The sequence below is a fragment of the Micromys minutus genome (assembly GCF_963924665.1).
Source record: "Micromys minutus genome assembly, chromosome: 9".
NCBI classification, from domain to species: domain Eukaryota; kingdom Metazoa; phylum Chordata; class Mammalia; order Rodentia; family Muridae; genus Micromys; species Micromys minutus.
In genome coordinates this window covers 21,374,333-21,390,275 of record NC_137978.1, presented here as the reverse complement: position 1 = coordinate 21,390,275, position 15,943 = coordinate 21,374,333, and the positions used below count along the sequence as shown (strand labels likewise).

The 15,943-nt window shown below is 40.5% G+C and overlaps 1 protein-coding gene across 1 annotated transcript in view; it reads left to right on the top strand.

Moving 5' to 3' along the window:
* The window catches only part of CCDC171 (coiled-coil domain containing 171), a gene marked incomplete at its 3' end in the record, with an annotated part of 277,402 nt that overhangs the window by 61,266 nt on the left and 200,193 nt on the right, over positions 1-15,943 (top strand). The window contains exon 10 of the mRNA XM_080920918.1: positions 1,136-1,274. Coding sequence (XP_080777044.1) covers positions 1,136-1,274 — 139 coding nt within the window. The remainder of the gene's footprint in view (positions 1-1,135; positions 1,275-15,943) is intronic.

The following is a 15,943-nucleotide window of genomic DNA, read 5'->3' as shown; positions in this document are numbered from 1 at the left end:
GCTCTGAATAAAGTTGGCTGTTGCATGAGACTTTTGTAGGAAACCTTTCTAGGCCTCACTCTCCCAGGTTCACACTGCCAACCAGAACAGGAAACATGTCCTCAAAGTAAATCATCTACATTTTGACTTTTTTCCCCTTTTAAAATTTCTGTACACCAGATCTGTTCTACTTGGAGGAATAAAAACGTTTGCTTCATTTCTGTTGTATGTTAATAAACTTATCACCAATTTTAAGATAATTTTCTTGGGGTCTCGAAAGATGGCTCAGTGGCTCAGTCAATAAGATTCCCTGCTCTGTAAGTACGAGAAGCTGAGTTTGTATCCCCATCACCCATGTAGGAGGTCAGGGATGGCTAGCCTGCCAAAACCAGTGAGCTTCTGGGTCAGTGAGTGACATGCCTCTGAGAGCTCACAGGTGTGTTCACCGCATCCTTATGAGCTAACACATGCCCTCCAGTGCTCATGCACACACATACACAGACACACACATGATCACTTTTGAGGCAGTTTTTGAGGTGACTGAATTGAGATGGGTGGATTTTTGTTCATCAAAAATAATACTGAGACCTCATTCCTACTATCCCAGCCTCACTGCATCCTACAGACCTCATCCCTACTATCCCAGCCTCACTGCATCCTACTGACCTCATCCCTACTATCCCAGTCTCACTGCATCCTACAGACCTCATCCCTACTGTCCCAGCCTCACTGCATCCTACTGACCTCATCCCTACTATCCCAGTCTCACTGCATCTTACAGACTTCATCCCTACTATCCCAGTCTCACTGCATCCTACAGACCTCATCCCTACTATCCCAGTCTCACTGCATCTTACACACCTCATCCCTACTATCCCAGTCTCACTGCATCTTACACACCTCATCCCTACTGTCCCAGCCTCACTGCACCCTACAGACCTCATCCCTACTATCCCAGTCTCACTGTATCTTACCTACTACCAAAAGGGAAGTGTTAATCCCTTAAAGTCCTTCATTCAAGAGTGCATAAATCTTTTAATTTTGAAAAGGAAAAGTGGGCATTTTTGGTATGTAAACATGACACACAGCATATCGCCAACTTGTGTGAAAGAGAAGTACATTTGGAAAACCTGCTCTGACATTTTTAACTTTTCAGATTAGAAAGAGAATATTTCTCCCAAAACAAGAAACTAAATGAAGAGATCGAAGAACAGAAGAAAGTAATTATAGATCTTTCAAAGAGACTCCAATATAATGAAAAAAGTTGCAGTGAGCTACAGGAGGAGCTTGTAATGGTAAGGATAAAGATAAACCCTACGGCAATGACTTTATTGGGCCATATTTGATGGGAAGCAAGTTTATCCCCTCCCCCCACTATGTATCATGGGATGATAGTGTGAAAGTAACTTCAGTGACATTGTTAAAAGTTACAAACTGGAAGTACTGGTTTCATCAAATATATACATAATAAAAAACTTACTAATTTGGAGCAGTTGGGAAAAGCCAACTGAATTAATAACTGTTCTGAATTATAGAATATTTTATTTATATATTCAAGGGTTATTATCTTTCCTTTTGTATTGAAATGTATAGAACATTATTATCTGGATGGAGGATAGTCAGGACTTAAAACCAGCAGATTTGATAATTTTAGTGACTTCATTTTCTAATCCTTTTGTACATTTATATCACAAACATCTAATCAAATCGATTAGTGAGTGTGCTAGCTATCATACAATTCTTTTACAATATTGATATGCTCTTGTGAGCTACCCTTAGTTTGAGAAGTGCCAGTGTCTCCTGCTGCGTTTGAGCAAGCCAGCTTCTTGTCCTATTTGGTTTCATGTGAACCTGCCCTTCATTTGTCAGAATTCTGCTGGCTCTTCAACATGTTTTCATAATTTTTACTTTCCAGATTAAATGTTTGTCCTTGAGTTGACTAAAATGCTCTCTGTTGTGCACTAACAAGTGCCTATATATCCTGGAAAGTTTGCTGGGAACGCAGTGTGGGAGAAGGCAGTGGTGACACTGTCTTTCCTCAGTTTCCCACTCAGTTATGTCCCACAGCTCTAAGACATTGCACACTGAGGAGAGTGGACTTTACATCCTCTTGAGACTGAGCTCAGGGACCCTGGCCAGGGAGCAGGCGGAAGGACTGGAGGAGCCGAGGGGGATTGCCACCCCGTGGGAAGAACATCAGCGGGCCTGACCACCCAGTGCTCCCAGGGACTAGACGACCAACCAAGGCGTGTACAGGGAGAGGTCCACGGCTCCAGATACATGTGTAGCAGAGGATGGTTTTGTCCGACATCAATAGAGGGGGAAGGCCCTTGGTCCTGGGGAGGTTTGATGCCCCAGAGTAGGGGGATGCTGGAGGGGTGGGTAGGGGAGCACCCTCGTAGAGGCAAAGGGGAAGGAGAAAAGGGGGGCTTTGGAATGAGGGGCTTGTGGAGGGGTAACCTGGAAGTGGGATATCATTCGAGATGTAAATGAATGGAATGATTAAAAAAACAAAACAAAACAGAATTAGTGGCCAAATCAATGCTTCCAAGAAGAATGGTAATTTTGGGATTAAATGAAAACTCTTCAATATTTAAAACACATTTTTGAGATAAAAAATTGGGTGTGTCTGAGTTTTGGCCTGACTGTATGCTCATGCACTGACGACATCTATATAATGTTGAAGGACAGAAGAGGGTGCTGGCTCCTCTGGAACTGGAAGCAGAGGCAGTTGGGAGCCAGCACATAGGTGCTGGGAGTGGCCAGAGGCTCACTGGAGAGCAGCAGCGCGCCTAACCTCTGGGCCATCTCCAGTATTCAAATGTTCCAGCCTATACTACTCCGTGTTCATGTGACATGGGTGGTGTGGGGCAACTTTGCTTGCCTTGTCAATCATTTCTCATCTGAATGTGGGATTTGGAAAGTTAAACATTCAGTGGTATGGGAAACACAGACACCACAGACTGTTTTATCTCCCCGCCCCCACTATTTGTATTTAAACTCTTGCATTCTAGGCAAGCACTTGCCAACGAACTGTTTTTTGTGCTTTCCCTGGCTCTTAACTTTTAGTTCAAAAGGATGGCTAGGTGGAGAAGAATATCCTAGGGCGGTTGAGCTGTTGGCTGAGTTTGGTCTGCTTGCTTACTAAACATTGTTCTCAGTAGTTTGGAAAGTGGGTCAGAGGGTTGGAGTGCAGAGTTCAGATGTCTCCGATCTAAGTTGCATACTTTCTCCTAGTTCATGCCTGGAGCTCTAAAAAGTAGATTAAAAAAGCAAGATTTAACTTAATTCACTACGGAGTTGATGGGTATTTCGTGATCAGAAGATTTACTCGGTTGTAATAGATTTTTTATTTTAACAGTGACAAGTTGCTGTCTGCGTTATTCTCTTCTATTGCTGTAATCAAATACTCTAACAAATGTAATGAGGGAGTCCTGGCAGCAGGACTTGAGGGAGTTGCTCACATTTTATCTGGAGTCAGGAAACAGTGATGACTGTCTGGGACAAGCAGGAGCCTTCCCAGGGAGTAGCACACCGCAGTGGGCGGGCCTTCCCTCCCCAGCTGACACACTGCAGTGGGCGGGTCTTTCCTCCCCAGCTGACACACTGCAGTGGGCGGGCCTTCCCTCCCCAGCTGACACACTGCAGTGGGCGGGTCTTTCCTCCCCAGCTGACACACTGCAGTGGGCGGGTCTTTCCTCCCCAGCTGACACACTGCAGTGGGCAGGCCTTCCCTCCCCAGCTGAACCTTATCTGGCACAATCACGTCCAGAGTTTCACTTTATCGAGCTGATAGTTGAGATTAACCATCATAACTTTATTTTGGTATTTTTATGCAATAATCTTCTGTCTTCTGTCTTTTTCTTATGTTGTACTCTTTTCATCTCTTTGCTTGCTTTTCTTTCCCTGTTACCTTTCTTTTTCAACTTTAATTTTCTGTTGTTATTTCTGCATCCTGAGGCTCAAACCCTTGAACCCTTGAGTGTTAGGCAAGTGCTGTACCACTGAGTTTATATTCCCTGCCCTAAAGCTTTTTGTGGTTTTTTTTTTTTTTTTTTTTTTTTTTGCTTCTTTTAAAGTCTCCTTTTATTTATTACTGTGTGTGTGTGTGAGAGATGTGTATGTGGGTGTGTGTGGAGGTCAAAGGATGGATTTTGGATGTTGATTGTCTCTTCCCATTGTGGGTTCTGGTGAGTAAACTCCTGAGTGTCAGGCTAGGGCAGCTGCTCTCTTCCACTGAGCCATTGTGCTGACCCTGGTTAAAATTATTGTTCTATGTTTCCTTACCTGACTGCATTAGAAAACTTAAATATCATTTACTGACAAGCCGACTGAATGGAAATACTATCGCTAGTAAGAATATTTTTATTTCAACAAAGTTATTAATTTTATTGCATTTTCTAAGTTTTATTGCTATATTTTTTGATATTTTTATTCCGCTGTCATTGCTGCCAGTAAATCCTGATACTCTGATAAAAAAAGAAAAAGTCAGGAAGCTGTAAACCAGTGGATTTTTGTATTTGTTTTTGAAATGCAGTTAATTTTCACAGTTGAGCACACACACACACACGTATATAATGCATTCTGATGATGCACACTCCCACCCTTGCACATTTTCCTCCCCATTGCTGTCAACCCCACTCTCCCTGTAAGGGCCTCTCCATGTCTTTTGTTTAGTCTTGTGACTCAGTTTAACCAGGCCTATCCACATGAGTGCGAGTGTGGAGCTATCCTTTGGAACACTGGGCTCAGCAGTAGCTACACAATTGAAAGACAGCTCTCTCTCTTTCAGCATTTCTAAGTAGTCTAGTCATCCCCATGGAGGAAGAGGTCTCCAGGAGCCCCTCCTCCATCTGGCTGACTGTTGACAGGCCTAGTCAAAATTCATCAGTGTAGGTGCACACAAATGCACTTCCTGTGAGTTCATGGCTGCAGTGACCATGTCATGCCTACAGGACAACATTTTATAGCTCACCTGCCTGTCATCCAGCTTTTATTTTCCTTCTGCCTCTGCTTCTACAGTGAACTTCCAGACATAGAATTGGTCAGGTTGGTGTCCTAGGGTTGAGCACTCAACAGCCACTTATTCTTAGTATTTTGACCAGACTCTGTGTATAGCCATCCACTGCAAAAAGAAACTCTGATCATGGCTGAGGACAGCACACAATATTTAAAATATTAAATATCAATTTAATAAAGCAAGAGTAGTAAGGTTCCCTCAGGACCTGTGACCTTCCTAGATAATGAGTTTTTGACCAGGGTATGGAAGACATATGCATTCTTTCCTCTGCTTGGATCCCAGATCCAGTTAGAAGATAATTTGTTATCTCTTTTCCAAGTTAGTTTTAACTATTGAACTACACCTGAGAGGGGAGTGTATCAGGAGGAGGAATGCCCAGCTTAGACTGGCCTGTGAGCCTATCCGTGGGAATTGTCTTGCTTGTTAATGGATGTAGGAAGACCCAGTCCATTGTGAGTGACACTGTTCCCTGAGAAGGGATTCCTGGGCTGTAAGGAAGCTACCTAGGGATGAGCAAGCTGGCCAGCAAGCAGCATTCTTCCATGGTTTCTGCTTAAGTCCCCACCCCAACTTCCCCCAGAGATGTACAGTAACCGTGTCTTAGTCAGGGACTCTATTCCTGCTCAAACATCATGACCAAGAAGCAAGTTGGGGAGGAAAGGGTTTATTCAGCTTACACTTCCATATCACTGTTCATCACCAGATGAAGTCAGGACTGGGACTCAAGCAGGTCAGGAAGCAGGAGCTGATGCAGAGGCCATGGAGGGATGTTACTTACTGGCTTGCTTCCCCTGGCTTGCTCAGCCTGCTTTCTTATAGAACCCAGGTCTACCAGCCCAGGGATAGGACCACCCACAATGGGCTGGGCCCTTCCCTCTTGAACACTAGTTGAGAAAATGTCTTACAGCTGGATCTCATGGAGGCATTTCCTCAGCTGAGGCTCCTTTCTCTGTGATAGCTCCAGCTTGTGTCAAGTTGACACAAAGCCAGCCGGTACAAACCGGAAATCTGAAACAAACCCTTTCCTCTCCTATATTGCTTTGGTCAGAGTGCTTTTATCACAGCAACAGAGATGAAAGTAGAACACTCCTTAGGACACTCACTACTTTACCAGTGGGCACATCTTAGCTGGCAGGCTGATACTGTAGCACTCAAGATCTACAGTTGGGTAAAACTGTGCGTAAATTTTCTTCCCATAGCTTCCAGTTTGGTTCCATATTGATTTTTCTATGTCCTGCAACGAGTGTGCATGGTGTCTTCAGCATCAGGGTATTCCCTTCTAATGCTGTGGGCAACCAAGAGAATTGGTAATAGTCTACAAGCTTGGGGGCTTCTGAGCCTTCCTGACCATCAGCTAACAAAGAGGCATCCCCCTGCTGCTTCTCTCCTCACTCATGGCTCCCAGGGACTGGCATTATCCACCAAGTCGCTGCTCTTTGGCTGTTTTGGGTTCCTTTTTCTTCTACCTTTAACCACTCCATCTTCTTCCACCCTTTACACTAGAGAGGAGAGACAAAAGGGCAGATGGGAGAGGGGCGATGCTGTCTTCAGACTGTTTCCTGCTGATTAGGGGTGTCCAGTTCCTTGGGGAAAGTTTGATCTTCCCTGCCAGGTGATCTCATTTTTTTCTTCTTGTTTCTTCTTTGTGTATGATGACTTAACTAACAACAACCAATGGCATCCAGCCACCAAACCAGTCACCAGTAAGTAACCTCATAATTCTCAGGGCCCTAGAATTTATATACCCTCTAAAGAGTCTGCAAATTCTCAAATGTCATACTCTTGCAGAAACTACAGCCCACAAAATCACAACCCTGCTATAGCATGAGGCAAATCATAGTCAGCTGCTGTGGTCAATCGGAAGCAGCCCCATATCCCACACCTGGGATTAAAACAAAAACATATTTTTATAATATTTCTATGTACCAGGAACAGCGGAGATCCAGGGACACAGGCCTGGTGAGACTGCACTGAGAGTAGCCAGGGAGCAGAGAGGTCTATACCAAGCACTTGGAAAGTGCAGCCCCCCCCCCATTGGTTCAGGGGAACAGGAACCCTGCCTTAGGGTCTCTGTTTCCACCCTGTGGGCCCGTGCATGCAGAACAGGTGCTCAGGCCATCTGCCACCAGGAACAGCAGAGATCCAGGGACACAGGCCTGGTGAGACTGCACTGCGAGTAGCCAGAGTGCAGTGCGGTCTGGGTCGAGCACATGGAAAGCCCCCCAGATTGGTTCAAGGGAGCCGGAACTCTGCCTTAGGGACTTGGTTTCCAAAAGGAGGACCCGTGCTTGCAAAACAGGTGCTCAGGCCATCTGCCACCAGGAACAGTGGAGATCCAGGGACACAGGCCAGGTACACGGGAGACACTGACAATCACTGACAACAAGACCACGTATAATCAGACAACAGGATGGCAAGAGGAAAGCGGAAGAACTTACCCAGGGAAACCAAGACAACCTGGCAACACCAGTACCCAGCGCTCCCATCACAGCAAACAGCAGAATGCCAAACACTCCAGAAAAAGAAGACTCAGACCCAAAATCATACCTCAAGATGATGATGGAGATCCTTAAACAAGAACGGGAGGAGAAGCATAAAGAAATAGAAGCTTTTAAAGAGGAAACAAGAAAAACACTCAAAGAAATCAAATAACTAGAGGAAAACAGAACCAAAGAGATGAAGCAATTGAAAAAGGAATTTAAAATGGAAATGGAAACAATAAAGAAAACACTAAAAGAGACAACCCTAGAGGTAGAAAACCTAAAAAAGAAATCAGACTACAAGAGATGGAAGAGAGAATCTCAGGGGCCGAAGACAACATTGAAAATAAAGACAAAACAGTCAGAGAAGATGCAAAACCCAAAAAGCTCCTAACCCAAAATGTCCAGGAGATCCAGGACACAATGAGAAGACCAAACCTAAGGATAATAGGAATAGAAGAGGGCAAAGCATATCAACTAAGAGGCACAGTAAATATCTTCAACAAAATCATAGAAGAAAACTTCCCTACCCTTAAGAATGAGCATAAAAGAAGCCTACAGAACTCCAAATAGGTTGGACTAGAAAAGAAATTCCTCCAGACACATAATAGTCAAAACACCAAGTGCCCAAAGCAAAGAAAGAATACTAAAAGCAGTAAGGGAAAAAGGTCATGTAATATATGAAGGCAGGCCAATCAGAATCAAACTCGACTTCTCAGCAGAGACTATGAAAGCTAGAAGATCCTGGACAGACATCATGCAGACCATAAGAGAATACAAGTGTCAGCCCAAGCTGCTCCAGCAAAACTCTCAATCACCATAGATGGAGAGACCAAGATATTCCAAGACAAAACTAAATTTACACAATATCTGACCACAAACCCAGCACTACAGCGAATTATAGGTGGAAAACTCAATGCAAGGAGGGAAACTATATCCTAATATAAACAAGAAAATACCTAAGCAAGAAAACCAAAAGAAGAAAGACACACAGGCACAATTCTACCTCCAAAAGCAAAAATAGCAGGAAACAGCAACCAGTATTTCTTAATATTTGTTAACATAAATGGACTCAATTCCCCAATAAAAAGATATAGGCTATCAGACTGGATACATAAATAGAATTCAGCATTTTGCTGCATACAGGAAACTCATCTTAGAGATAAAGACAGACACTATCTCAGAGTAAAAGGTTGGGAAAAATCATTCCAAGCAAATGGCCTCAAGAAGCAAGCTGGAGTGGCCATTCTAATATCAAATAAACTAGATTTTCAACCAAAAGGTATCAAAAAAGATAAGGAAGGACACTTTTTACTTGTTACAGGGAAAATTTGTCAGGAGGAACTCTCAATTATTAACATGTATGTTCCAAATACAAGAGCACCCATACTCATAAAAGAAACCCTACTAAAGGTACTAAACCCTACAAAAATTACTTTGCACCCCACACAATAATAGTGAGAGACCTCAACATCCCATTCTCATCAGTGGACAGATTATGGAAACAGAAACTGAACAAGGACACAGTAAAAATAGCAGAAGTTATGAACCAATTGGAATTAATAGACATCTACAGAACATATCATCCTAAAACAAAAGAATACACCTACTTCTCAGCACCTCACAGCACTTTCTCCAAAATTGACCATATAATTTGGTCATAGAACAAGCCTCAATAAATATAAGAAGATTGAAATACTCCCATGCATCCTATCAAATCACCATGGTCTAAGGTTGTTCTTTAATAACAACAAAGACAACAAAAAGCCCATATACACATGGAAACTAAACAATGCTCTATTAAATGATATCATGGTCAAAGAAGAAATAAAGAAAGAAATAAAGGATTTTTTAGAATTTAATGAAGATGAAAACACAACATACCCAAACCTATGGGATGCAATGAAAGCAGCACTGAGAGGAAAACTCATAGCTCTGAGTGCTTCCAAGAAAAAACTGGAGAGAGCATACACTAGCAACTTGACAGCACAGTTGAAAGCTCTAGAACAAAAGGAAGCAGAAACACCCAAAAGGAGTAGACAGCAAGAAATGATCAAATTTAGAGCAGAAGTTGACCAAATAGAAACAAAAAGAACCATTTAAAGAATCAACAAAACCAAGAGCTGGTTCTTTGAGAAAATTTACAAGATTGACAAACCCGTAGCAAGACTAACTAAAGGGCAAAGAGAGAGTATCCAAATTAACAAAATCAGAAATGAAAGTGGAGACATAATAACTGAAACTGAAGAAATTCAAGAAATCATCAATTCCTACTACAAAAGCCTATACTTAACAAAGCTGAAAAATCTGGAGGAAATGGATGAATTCCTAGACAGATACCATATACTAAAGTTAAACCAGGACCAGCAAACCATCTAAATAATCCCATAACACATAAAGAAATAGAAGCAGTCATCAAATGGGTTCAGTGCAAAATTCTATCAGACATTTATTGACAACATAATACCAATACTCTCCAAGCTATTCCACAAAATAGAATCAGATGGAACATTCCCTAACTCACTTTTTGAGGCCACAATAACCCTCATTCCTAAACCACACAAAGACCCTACAAGGAAAGAGAACTTTAGACCAATCTCACTTATGAACATTGATGCAAAAATACTCAACAAAATCCTTGCAAACTGAACCCAAGAACACATCAAAATGATCATTTACCATGATCAAGTAGGCTTCATCCCTGGGATGCAGGGATGGTTTAATATATGGAAATCCATCAACGTAATACACCATATAGACAAACTCAAAGAAAAAACCACATGGTTATCTCACTAGATTCTGAGAAAGCATTTGCCAAAATTCAATACTCCTTCATGTTAAAAGTCTTGGAAAGAACAGGAATCCAAGGCTCGTACTTAAACATAATAAAAGCAATATACAGCAAACCAATAGACAACATCAAACTTAACAGTGGGAAACTTGAAGCAATTCCACTAGAATCAGGGACTAGACAAGGCTGCCCACTCTCCCCCTACCTATTCAACATAGTACTGGAAGTCCTGGCTGGAGCAATTAGACAACAAAAGGAAATCAATGGGATTCAAATTGGAAAGGAAGAAGGAAAAACATCACTGTCTGAAGATGACATTATAGTGTACTTAAGTGACCCCAAAAATTCCACCAGAAAACTACAGCTGATAAATAAGTTCAGCAAAGTGTCTGGATATAAAATTAAACAAATCAGTAGCCTTCCTCTACTCAAAGGACAAACATGTGGAGAAAGAAATTAGGGAAAAGATATTCTTTACAATAGTCACAAACAATATGAAATAACTTGGTGTGACTCTAACTAAGCAAGTGAAGGACCTGTATGACAAGAACTTCAAACCTCTAAAGAAGGAAATTGAGGAAGATCTCCCATGCTCATGGATTGGAAGAATCAAAATTGTAAAAATGACCATCTTACCAAAAGCAATCTACAGATTCAATGCAATCCCCATCAAAATACCAACCCAATTCTTCATAGAGTTGGGAAGAGCAATATGAAATTTCATCTGGAATAACAAAAGACCTAGAATGGTGAAATCCATCCTCAAGAACAAGAAAACATCTGCGGGAATCACCCTCCCTGACCTCAAGCTAGATTACAAGGCAATTGTGATAAAAACTGCATGCTACTGGTACAGAGATAGGCACATGGATCAGTGGAATAGAATAGAAGATCCAGAAATGAGCCCTCACATATATGGTCACCTGATTTTTGACAAAGGAGCTGTAAACATTCAATAGAAAAAGGACAGCCTCTTCAACAAATGGTGTTGGTCCAACTGGCACTCAGCATGCAGAAGAATGAAAACAGACCCTTTCTTATCTCTTTGTACAAAACTCAAGTGCAAGTGGATCAAAGATCTCCTCCACATTAAACCAGGTACACTGAAATTATTAGAAGAGGAAATAGTGAAAACCTTAGAACACATAGGCACAGGAGAAAATTTCCTGAACAGAACACCAATGGCTCATGCTCTAAGGTCAAATATTGACAAATGGGACTTAATGAGATTGCAAAGTTTCTGTAAGGTAAGGACACTGTCTAGAAAACAAAATGGCAGTCAACAGATTGGGAAAAGATCTTTACTAACCCCACATCAGATAGAGGCCTAATATACAAGGTATACAAAGAACTCAAGAAGCTAGACACCAGAGAATCAAACAACCCTATTAAAAATGGGGTACAGACTTAAACAAAAAGTTCTCAATTGAGGAATATCCAATATCAGAGAAGCATCTAAGGAAGTGGTAGACATCATTTGCCATCCAATGCAAATCCAAACAACCCTGAGATTCCACCTCACACCAGTCAGAATGGCTAAGATCAAAAATTCTGATGACAGCAGATGCTGGCAAGGATATGGAGAAAGAGGAACACTTCTCCACTGTTGCTGGGGTTGTAAACTGGTACAACCACTCTGGAAATTAGTCTGGCGATTTCTCAGAAAATTGGACATAGTACTACCTGAAGACCCAGTTATTCCACTCCTGGGCATATACCCCAGAGAAGCTCCAACTTACAACAAAGACACATGCACCACAATGTTCATAGCAGTCCTATTTATAATAGGCAGAAGCTGGAAAGAACCCAGATGTCCTTCAGTAGATGAATGGATACAAAAATCGTGGTATATTTACACAATGGAGTACTACCCAGCTATCAGAAACAATGACTTTACAAAATTCTTAAGAAAATGAATGCATCTAGAGAATATCCTGAGTGAGATAACCCAGTCACAAAAGAACAGACTTAATATGCAGTCACTGATAATTGGATACTAACCCCAGAAAGCTCTGAACACCCCAGAAACAACTCACAGACTATATGAAATTAAAGAAAAAACAAAGGCCAAAAAAAAAAAAAAAAAAAAAGAAAATGAATTACCATTATGGTTACTCTTTACACACCAAGAAAACTTTGACTATTTCCAGGTTACATCCTGTTTAACATGTACTTTGTGCTCATTGTAAGTAGTAAGATTTTAATGCACACTATCAAACCTTAAAAAAAAGTCAAGTACTGACAAAAATGTATTCATATACTTTTATGCAAAAATGCTTAAAATCTGTACATTTATCTTTGTTTTTTTAAACAAAGTTGTTCAATTAAAAATATTTCTATGTTTTTAAAAGAAACCATAATTGTCACTATCCCAATGTTTTTGTTTTCTCTGTTTTTTCTTTTGTATAGTTTTTTATTGGATATATTTTATTTACATTTCAAATATTATCTTTTTTCCAAGTATCCCTTCTATAACCTCCCTATCACATCCCCCTCCCTCTGTTTCTATGAGGGTACTCCTAACCCCTTCCCACCTCCCCGCCCTGACAGTCCCCTACTCTGGGGCATCAAGTCTTAGCACTCCCAAGGGCTTCTTTCTCCATTGATGAACAACAAGTCCATCCTTTGCTACATATGCAACTGGAGCCATGGATCTTTAATCCACTTGGATTTGAGCTTTGTGCAGGGCAAAAAGAATGAATTGATTTGCATTCTTCTACATGCTGACCTTCAGTTGGACCAGCACCATTTGTTGAAAATGCTATCTTTTTTCCACTGGATGGGTTTTAGCTCCTTTGTCAATGATCAAATGACTATAGGTGTTTGGGTTCATTTCTGGGTCTTCAGTTCTATTTCATTGATCTACCTTTATGTCTCTGTACCAATACCATGTAGTTTTTTATGACTATTGCTCTGTAACACAGCTTGAGGTCAGGGATGGTGATTCCCCCAGGAGTTCTTTTATTGTTGAGAATAGTTTTTTAAAATTAGATACTCTCTGTATCTACATTTGAAATGTTATCCCCTTTCCCCACCCCTTCCCATTGCCCTTCCCCCTACACTTGAAGGTGCACTAGCTCCTATTCACCATCTCCACCTTAGCATTTCTCTACATTTGGAAAACATGTCCTCCCTGGACCAAAGGCCTCTTCTCACATTGATGACAGACACTGCTATATATACAACTGGAGCCATAGGTCTTCAATGTGTGCTCAGTGGTTGGTGTTTTAGTCCATGGGAGTTGTAGAGGGTTTGGTTGGTTGATAAGGTTGTTCTGCCCATGAGGTTGCAACCCCTTTCAGCTCCTTTAGTCCTATTGCATCAGCAATAGTGCTTGGGTTTGGTATATGGGGTGCATCCCCAGGTGAGGCAGCCTCTGAATGATCTTGAGAATAGTTTTTGATATCCTGGGCTTTTTGTTATTCCAAATGAATTTTCAAATTGCTCTTTCAGACTCTATGAAGAATTGAGTTGGAATTTTGATGGGAATTGCAATGAACCTGTGGATTGCTTTTGGCAAGATGACCATTTTTATTATATTAATCCTGCCAATTCATGAGCATGGAAGGTCTTTCCATCTTCTGAGATCTTCTTCAATTTTCTTCTTCAGAGACTTGATGTTCTTGTCATAAATACCTTTCACTTGCTTGATTAGAGACACACCATGGTATTTTATATTATTTGTGACTTGTGAAGGGCGTTGTTTTCCTAATTTCTTTCTCAGTCTTTTTATCCTTTGAGTAGAGGAAGGCTACTGGTTTGTTTGAGTTAGTCTTATATTCAGCCACTTTGCTAAAGATATTTATCAGCTGTAGGAGTCCTCTGTTGGAACTTTTGGGGTCACTTAAGTATATTATAATATCTTCTGCAAATATTGATATTTTGACTCCTTCCTTTCCAATTTGTATCCCTTTGACCTCCTTTTGTTGTCTAATTGCTCTAGCTAGTACTTCTATATTGAATAGGTAGGAAGAGAGTGGGCATTTTTGTCTAGTCCCTGATTTTAGTAGGATTACTTCAAGTTTCTCTCCATTTAGTTTGATGTTGGTTACTGGTTTGCTGTATATTGCTTTTACTATATTTAGGTATGGGCCTTGAATTTCTGATTTTTCAAAGACTTTTAACATGAAGGGGTGTTAAATTTTGTGAAATGTGTTCTCAGCATCTAATAAGATGATCATGCGTTTTTCCCCTTGAGTTTGTTTATATAGTGAATTATGTTGATGAAATTTCTATATATTAAACTATCCCTGCGTCTCTAGGATGAAGCCTACTTGATCGTGATGGATGATCATTTTGATGTGTTCTTTGATTTGGTTTGTGAGAATTTTATTGAGTATTTTTGCATTGATATTCCTAAGGGAAATTGATCTGAAGTTTTCTTTCTTTGTTGGGTGTTTGTGTATTTAGGTATAAATGTAATTTTGGCTTCTTTGAAGGAATTGGGTAGTGTTCCTTCTGTTTCTATTTTGTGGAACAGTTTGTATCATATTGGTATTAGGTCTTCTATGAAGGTCTGACAGACTTCTGCACTAAACTCATCTAGTCCTGGGCTATTTTGGTTGGGAGGCTTTTGATGGCTGCTTCAATTTCTTTAGGGGTTATGGTACTGTTTAGATGGTTTATCTGATCTTGATTTAACTTTAGTACCTGTCTAGAAAATTGTCTGTTTTTATCCAGATTTTCCAGTTTTCTTTAGAATACGCTTTTGTAGTGGTATCAGATGATTTTTTAAGTTTCTTCAGTTTCTGTTGTTATGTGTCCCTTTTTTATTCTGTTTTTGTTAATTTGAATACTGTCTCTGTGCCTTCTGGTTAGACAGGCTAAGGGTTTCACCATCTTGTTGATTTTCTTAAAGTACTAGCTTCTGGTTTTGTTTATTATTTGTATAATTTTTTTTGTTTCTATTTGGTTGATTTCAGCTTTGAGTTTGATTATTTCCTGCTGTATACTCCTCTTGGGTGTATTTGCTTCTTTCTGTTCTAGAACTTCTAGGTGTACTGTCAAGAAGCTAGTGTATGCTCTCTCCAGTGTCTTTTTTTAGAGGCACTGAGAGCTATGAGTTTTCCTTTTAGCACTGCTTTCATTGTGTGCCATAAGTTTGGATATATTGTGCTTTAATTTTCATTAAAGTCTAAAAAGTATTTAATTTTTTTCTTTATTTCTTTCTCTACCCAGTTATCATTGATTAGAGTATTGTTCAGCTTCCATGTGCATGCGGGCTTTCTGTTGTTTTTGTTGTTATTGAAGACCAGTCTTAGTCCATGGTGATCTGATAGGATGCGTGGGATTGTTTCAATATTTTTGTGTCTATTGAGGCCTGTTTTATGACTGATTATATGGTCAGTTTTGGAGAAGGTACTATGAGGTGCTGAGAAGAAGGTATATTCTTTTGTTTTAGGATGAAATGTTCTATAGATGTCTGTTAAATTCATTTGGCTCATAACTTCTGTTAGTTTCACTGTGTCTTTGTTTAGTTTCTGTTTACATGCTCTGTCCATTGAAGAGAATGGGGTGTTGAAGTGTCCCACTATTTTTGTGTGAGGTGCAATGTATGCTTTTAACTTTAGTGAGGTTTCTTTTATGAAAGTAGGTGTTCTTGCATTTGTAACATAGATATTCAGAATTGAGATTTCACCTTGGCGGCTTTTTCCTTTGACCAGTATGAAGAAG